The sequence below is a fragment of the Cyphomyrmex costatus genome, unplaced genomic scaffold (genome assembly GCF_001594065.2).
Source record: "Cyphomyrmex costatus isolate MS0001 unplaced genomic scaffold, Ccosl1.0 scaffold390, whole genome shotgun sequence".
NCBI lineage: Eukaryota > Metazoa > Arthropoda > Insecta > Hymenoptera > Formicidae > Cyphomyrmex > Cyphomyrmex costatus.
The window spans coordinates 231,489-238,982 of NW_017278101.1; the positions used below are offsets into that span (position 1 = coordinate 231,489).

The 7,494-nt window shown below is 45.3% G+C and overlaps 1 protein-coding gene across 1 annotated transcript; it reads right to left on the bottom strand.

The window, feature by feature from the left end:
- Window positions 1-745: 745 nt before the first annotated feature.
- Window positions 746-7,438, bottom strand: LOC108776854 (calmodulin). The gene is made up of 4 exons (XM_018543585.1): window positions 7,062-7,438; window positions 2,047-2,221; window positions 1,541-1,783; window positions 746-1,065 (listed from the first exon to the last, which is right to left on the bottom strand). The coding sequence occupies exons 1-4, from the start codon at window positions 7,062-7,064 to the stop codon at window positions 1,037-1,039; spliced, it is 450 nt and encodes a 149-aa protein (XP_018399087.1). The 5' UTR covers window positions 7,065-7,438; the 3' UTR covers window positions 746-1,036.
- Between the last annotated feature and the right edge of the window lie 56 nt (window positions 7,439-7,494).

Genomic DNA, 7,494 nt, shown 5'->3' on the forward strand with positions numbered 1-7,494 from the left:
TCTCTCTCTCTCTCTCTCTCTCTCTCTCTCTCTCTCTCGCTCGCTCTCTTTCTCTCTTTGTCTGGAAAACGATCGGTCCAGGCCGAATTCTCTCTCACAGAGACAAACAAACATTTGTACATGTGCATGCATTTTAACGGTAGAGACATCATCTATTTAGCAGCTACGTATCCTAATGTCATCATTCACTATACACGTATCTCGTTTATTAAAAAAATGAACGAAGGAATTCTCGAGATGAATCTTTCTCTCGATTGGCAAATAAACCTTTGCTGCTTTTAATATTATCTTACATCGGATTTATACTTTGTCCCTTAACACACATTTCCTCTCTTTTTGTAAAGAGAAATTACAATTCTTCGACATGCCTTTCTCATGAAAAAACTTCCGGGAAATGAAGGAGGATAGGTGGAGGCGTAGAAGAGGAGGAGGAGGAAGAAAGGGAGATGGTGCTGAAGGGCGCGACAAGAGGAGTGGAGAAGGAACTAAGGAAGGAAGAAAGGGGGGTGGGGGCAGTCGAGAAAGAGAGGAAAGTGGAAAATGCACTTTTTTTCTTGTCGTTGGTGCACATGCGCGCGCAATTGTGTATCTTCGCGTTATCTCACTTCCAAAATTGTTTTATCCAATGGAAATAAGACATCCGAGTGAATGTGTATAATGTGTGTACGTGTACACTCTTCGAGCGTGTTGCGTTAGTATGTGTATCGGTGTAATGAGTTATTGTTATGTGTGTATGTGTATGTATACACGCGTAAATATTTGTGTTTTGAGAGATAATGATTTTAGTGGTATAACTCTTTAATTAAACAATTAATTGCCCTGTATTACTTATCGTTAAACGATGATTTTTTTTATAACGCGGTATCGGACGTTGACTCTTCGCGCTTTTATAGAGACATCTTCATATCCTGATACAAGATTTGTCACTTTCTGGTTGATTCTCGTTTTGTTACATATGTTTTTTCTCTGTTTCTTGATTTATTTAATACGTCAACACCACTCCGAGTCGCGAGTTCTTCCGTTACACAGGTTGCATTCACTTTGATGTCATCATTGTGACGAATTCTGAAAAATACAACGAAAGAAATGTCTCGTTAGTTACGCGCGCGTTAGTTTACATCATACCTAAGCCTGCAAAATATGACAGTTCGGTAAAATAACGACGAAAAAGTAAACAGTCACGATATCTCTTATCGTGACGTCAAAAACGAAGAAGTTACAAGGAGATACACATGAACCAACTGTGCAAACTGTTTTATTAAAAATTGCATTAACTTGCAGAAAAAAAACGATTTTGTTGATTAAAGTTGTTTACGCGAATGTAAGAACTGTTGGCTAACGTAACGTTGGAAATTTCATTCAATTTTAACGTCATAATCTAAAAATTGTTTCAATATCTTTCTAAAATCGATATTTTAATTAAAATTATAAATTAAATATTCCTCCGTTATACCGTAAAGCGACGTATGCTTGAACGATTCTATATGCGACAGTAAGTTTCATTTTGTACTAATTAATAGATCAAGCAATGCAATACAACCTTCATAATTAACTTGGCCGTCGCCGTCGATATCGGCCTCCCGTATCATTTCATCTACTTCCTCATCGGTGAGTTTCTCGCCCAGATTTGTCATGACGTGTCTAAGTTCCGCCGCGGATATGAAACCATTTCCATCCTTATCGAACACTCTGAAGGCCTCTCTAATCTCTTCCTCGCTATCCGTGTCCTTCATTTTACGCGCCATCATGGTCAAGAACTCCGGGAAGTCGATTGTGCCGTTACCTAGAATTTCAAGATTTTCAATGTTGATTCTATCGAAACTCTGCTTATTTTCCTCTTTCGATAAGAAGGAAAAGAAGCTTCGACATCTTGGCGACAGAGTAGGGAAAAACAAGATCTCTTCCAGAAATATTAAACATGATATTTACATTTAAAATAAAAACGGTTGCAAGTGGAAATAGAGGAATGGAGCGAAGAAGCGGAGGTTGATATTTGTGCACAAAATAATTCGTGCGCGTATAAAAAGTTACACAAGGGATACATACCATCTGCATCCACTTCGTTAATCATGTCCTGTAGTTCAGCCTCTGTGGGATTTTGACCGAGGGACCGCATGACCGTGCCTAATTCTTTGGTGGTTATAGTGCCATCCCCGTCTTTATCGAAGAGCGAGAACGCCTCCTTAAACTCTGCGATTTGTTCTTCTGTGAGTTGATCAGCCTTTAAATAAAAAAACAAAACAACACAAAGCTTATATAACTCTCTCTCTCTCTCTCTCTCTCTCTCAATATTTCATAAATTACACGTACACGTTATCAATGAGTGCGGACGAGCGTAACATAGTTATTTTACAAATGTGTGAATTTTCAAACGCTATTCTCCAATTCTTATTTCAGCCTTTGATAAGAACAAACATTTTACTGCCGAGCCAGTTTCTTCGCAGACGGCAGTTTACGTCGTACGAGCGTCAGACAATTCCCGCGGAGTATCATTAAAACGTTACTCTTTCAGTTAACGTAACAAAAACAAGTTACGTTCCGCCTTAATTATCGGATTATCTCCAGAAATCTCAAGGCTGCACAAGTTTCGTAAACGCTTCCACTGACGCGTACCTACTCAAATATAATGCAAAGCGGCGAGATGCGTGATAATACCGGCAGAAATAGCACGATGATGCATACGCGCGGTTTAATTGCTACTGCATAAATAAGGAGTTCTCAGACTACTTCGAGGGGATCGCATGAATAATAACAAAGTGACCGGCCGCGTAATTCGTCGCAAACGCCGCGCGTACCTCGCGTCTCTACATACGTCTCGCGCGCGTAGTAAAAATAAATTTTGATTCTTCTCCAAAAGTGCGTGCATGTATTTAACGCAAAAGACTATCGGCACTTTTGTTTTTTTTTTTTATTATCAAACTATCAACGCGTGGAGAGCAACGACATGTGCCGTTCTACTCGGTGATTTATATAAAAACGTGACCGGGGGCCACTCCGCGCCGCGTTTTACAATATCATGCGACGGCTCTTAAAAACGTCTCCGGGAAATTGTGACAACGTGGAATCTTCAGAAGTAACGTGACACGATCTATTCTTGGACGCTAATTACAGACAGGTGCTGATTTAGCACCCGTTCGCTGTAAAGTGGTGTAAAGTCGCGGCGAAGTTAGTCCGCGAGATGTATCGATTTCTCGCGCAAAGACGGACGTCGTGCCGTATAAGTTCTACTGTAGCAACTTTAAGACCGGTCTTTATTACATACGCTTTTCCTCGGCTATCTTTATCGCCGTTATTTCTCGGTCAACTTCGAGGACGTATGTATATAGTGCCGCGAAAACGCAACGTCTTTCATCTTTCGAAAGTGGGTCTATTTTTCTTTTATTTTACACTGAGAACAACCGTACCAAATTTTAATATTTACTCGAACAGTACCAATTAAAAGGTTTACTTAATATTAAACAATTACAGTTAAATCAAATCAATGGTTTTTTGATGCCACATAAATATCTTTACAGTCGGTAAATATTTATAATAGTTGATGTTAAATATTCCAATGATTTATTAAAATTTAATACGGGTTTTCAGTGTACACTTTTTCCTCGAGTAAGATTTGTTGTGATTCATTATTTCGTTGCATTCCTCGCCTCAAAATACGCTGTTTAGTGTCATCCTGGCTTTCTTCCAGGTTCTGATTTTTTTGTAAACACAAAACTCCAGAGGATGGAAAATTCTCCGATTGCAGGAGCATCTCGAGATAAATGCCTGCGTTCACAGATAAGGCAGTTTTGCAAATAGCCGCGTCAGGAAAATGTTTATTTTACAACTGTTGGAAGTTTTCTTCGCTGAGGCAGGTTTATTCCTTCGGATCTAAAAGGATAATTCAATTCACACGAAGACAACTTCCAACCGAGTTGTAAAAAAAAAAAAAACATTCCGCTGAAAAAACGCAGTCACTGTTGTAACTAAAATTCTTCAATTTGATTGATCTTGTTCTTTGTTTCTCACTGGATCTAAATGTAATAAACCAATCATTCGAAGAATTCGACATGAATCGCAAAGCTGCTTTCTCCGCTGAACACGCAGCTATTCATATTGAAGAGAATCTCAAAACAGCCAAAAAAATATACCAAATAGCAGCCACTCGACGGAATGTCTGTGTACTCCGATTCTGTAACTCTTTAACTACAATTCTGTATCGTTATGTTATCGGTTTTTTTTTATTTTGTACAATATTTGCGCAACGATAATATAACCGTACACATTATCGTAAATATTTACAGGCTATCAGTAAGTCGTAACCTAAGCTTGAGTTTTTAAACCGTAACAAATTGATCGATCACAGCCAAATGTGAGAAAAAATATCGACTATGATCGATCAATCGTGATTAAAAACTTAAAAGCTTAGGTGTAACGGCTTGTTGTAGAAAGTCCGTTGTAGAAGCGGAAGCCCGACGACGCGACTCTACGAAGGATAACCTCACTTTTCGACCCGTCGGGCGGCGAGAAATATGGCTCCCCGGGTCGCGCGAAAGACCGCGCCGTGTCAGGGCAGGGCGAGTTTTCATGACGGAAAGGCCGCGCCGCGCGTTTTAGTTACGCGTTCCTAAATTACTAGAAATTCGTATGGTGTAATTCTAGTAGTTTCCGTAAAATGCGAGTAATAAGAGGCCTGTTTTTCTCTCTCTCTTTTTTTTTTTTTCCTTACAGGAAAACGTGCATCGTGAGCTTGACGGACGAAACGTGAATCGCGTCGGACGTCGTCAACGAGAAAACCCGCGTCGTGGAAGAAGAAAGGGGAGGGGAGGGGAGAAGACGAAAGGTGAGCTGGCGTAACGAGTTACGGCGGGCGCGTAGGGAACGTAAAAGGAGCGACGGTGAGGGAGCGCGAAAATCAATAGCGAACGACGAGATGTATCGCCGTTAACGTCTGATCGCTGCGGATAGAAAGGCGTCGCGCGCGCGAGAGAGAGAGAGAGAAAGAAAAAAAAGGAGCGGAGTCTGTTCCTCGGTCCTGCAGGCCTGTTCTCTTTAACTCGAGTGCTCGTTATCGTCATAACGTATCGCCCGCGCAACTCTTTCATTGTGGTGAAAAAGCTGCGCAACGGGCATATCAGATAACGACCCTCGCGAAGGAAACGTTGCGTTAAGAATTAACAGAGCCGACCTGGAACCGCGCTGAAACTTTCTTTGTCGGCTTTCGCCGAAATATCGAAATCGTCTTTGTCTATTCCCGGTCGAGTTCTAAAAAGCGGTACCCATGGCTACACGGACCTAAAGGCGGTCGGTTAACGCCACGGTACGCACGCGTTACGAGAAACCCGGCAGCGCCCTTAAGATGAGTATCGGGTGACCCGTATGGATTATGCAAAAGGAGCGGTCGGGCGTTCGTGCTCGCTCGCTTGCTCCGCTCTCGTATTTCGTGCTCCGATAGGTATCTATCTCCGCCCGCGATCGAAGGAGTAGAGGAAAGATCGCGGCGCGTGATAACGACGACGGCGGCGACGTCGCCGCCGCCGCCACTGCACCCGTCTTTCGATTCGTTCGAAATCTCTCGCCCGAGGTCGACGCGTAGATACATCATCGATCGAGGGGAATGACGTAAAGAGATCGGAGGACGTTTCTCTCTCTCTCTCTCTCGCGGTTATCGGAAAAAGTAACGAAATTCCGTCCCCTCGCGATTGAAAAATACTGCGCTCGCAGATGAAGCAACTTTTTTGAATTCTTCAATATACGGATCGGTTTACATCGAGATGTGTGTTCAGATTTCAAGAGGCGCCCAAGATGAATCGTATTGAAGAAATACTTTTGAAATACTAGCAAAACTGCTCTCCCTGTTTTGTGTCTTTATCGTTCATTAGACGTAGCACAAAGATGGAAGGCGCCGAAAGCGCTAATAACCGAATGCAGCTTGTACGAGTATCGAAGCGTTTGTCGGTCGACGAGTGTAGAAAGTGCAGCAGCGAGCGGATCGTGGGATAGGCAAGTCGGCGGCGGCGTTTCGATCTCGGGCGCGAAGGCCGTGAATTTAGCAACGTACGTATGTCCGGACGGACGGACGGACGAGAAGATAATCGTCGCGCGCGGCGCTCGTCGATTATCTCGACGAGTCCAAAAGGGCAACGTGATTGCGGGGTACCAACGTCAGGTCGAACGGGCGAGATGCGAGGATGGGCGAACGAAATTGGTCGCTCCTTCCGCGTTAACGTACCGCCCGGCAGCCGGTCGTAAACGCGACAATTCCGCCTCGCCGAAACACGTCACGGCGTCAGATCGCTCTCTCTCTCTCTCTCTCTCTCTCTCTCTCTCTCTCCCCCCGAAGTATAGAAATATCCGCCGGCAAACGACGCGAGGGAAAAGAAGCGCCGAGGCATTTCAGTCAGTCTCCCCTTGTCTGTCCTTTCTTGCTCTGCATAAGTCTATCTCCATCTCTTTCTCCCTGCACGGCGACGATCGATCGGCCGTTACTTCCGCTCGCGCGGATGCAGATTTTCCTCCGTTGCTGCGGAAGAAACTCGACGAGGAGCACGGAGAAGTAGAGACGGCCATGCCGGATCGATAATCGCGGGGAGTCGGGGCAGTCTCCGGGGCGGCATGAGCGAAGTACGCTTCGACCGACGAAGGCTGACAATGAACGGTCGACGAAGAGAGGGAGACGGATGTATAGATAGCGAGAAAAGGAGAGACAGAGAAAGAGAGAGAGAGAGAACGAGGCTCCCGCCGATCCTTCCAGAAAAGGAAATCCGTCCTGCCGGCGGCTGAGACAAATGGAGTGTGCAGACCGCCGAGGGCGAGTTCAAATGCGTAACCTCTCGCGAATTGCGCATCTCTTTAACGGGTTTACGCTCGTTGCACGTGCGCTCGGCGGCGACGCGTCAATGCGGCGAGAGACCGAGAGCCCTCGCGAGCACGGACGAATCAGACACGGCAATGACGACGACGACGACGGTGACGGTGACGAACGAAATTTACGCATAGAGAGAACGAAGCACGTAACGTCACGCGCGGCGTAATCATTTTCTCGAAACTTCTCTCGCGGCACAGACGATGGAGAGAGTACTTACCATCTTGTGGTGCTCCTCTTTTTTTTCTTTTTTTTCTTTTTATCTGTTTCTTTTCACGTTCCGGTCACGCACGAGAAGGCTCGGCTCGCGCTAACACACGCGTTTACCCCGCGCACTGGACAACAAGATGAGTGTATTTTGATCACAACCTCCAAGGGGTTTACGCGTCGGTCGTTACGATCCGGTCGTGCGCTAAAAGTAAAACGGCTCGCTGTGCTCGGGCCGGGAAGGAGGAGCGAAACGTTCGTAAAACCGTGGCACACGGGCAGACGCGCAGGTAACGGCGGAACACCAAGTCCGGCGAGAAACGCACTCGGGACAGCAATGGAGTCCACCGTGTCTTTCTCGGTCTGCGAGGCTCTCTGTGGGCCGCCGCCGCTGGTTCCGCAACCCGGATATCCCTACGCCGTCCCCTCACGGGCTGCACGACGGC

Excerpts from the sequence above, each read along its gene's own strand:
- LOC108776854 (XM_018543585.1), bottom strand. Across the intron at positions 1,784-2,046 it reads TAACGAAGTGGATGCAGATG|GTAACGGCACAATCGACTTC; the intron begins GTATGTATCCCT and ends TTGAAATTCTAG. Across the intron at positions 1,066-1,540 it reads CGGCCAAGTTAATTATGAAG|AATTCGTCACAATGATGACA; the intron begins GTTGTATTGCAT and ends TGTATTTTTCAG.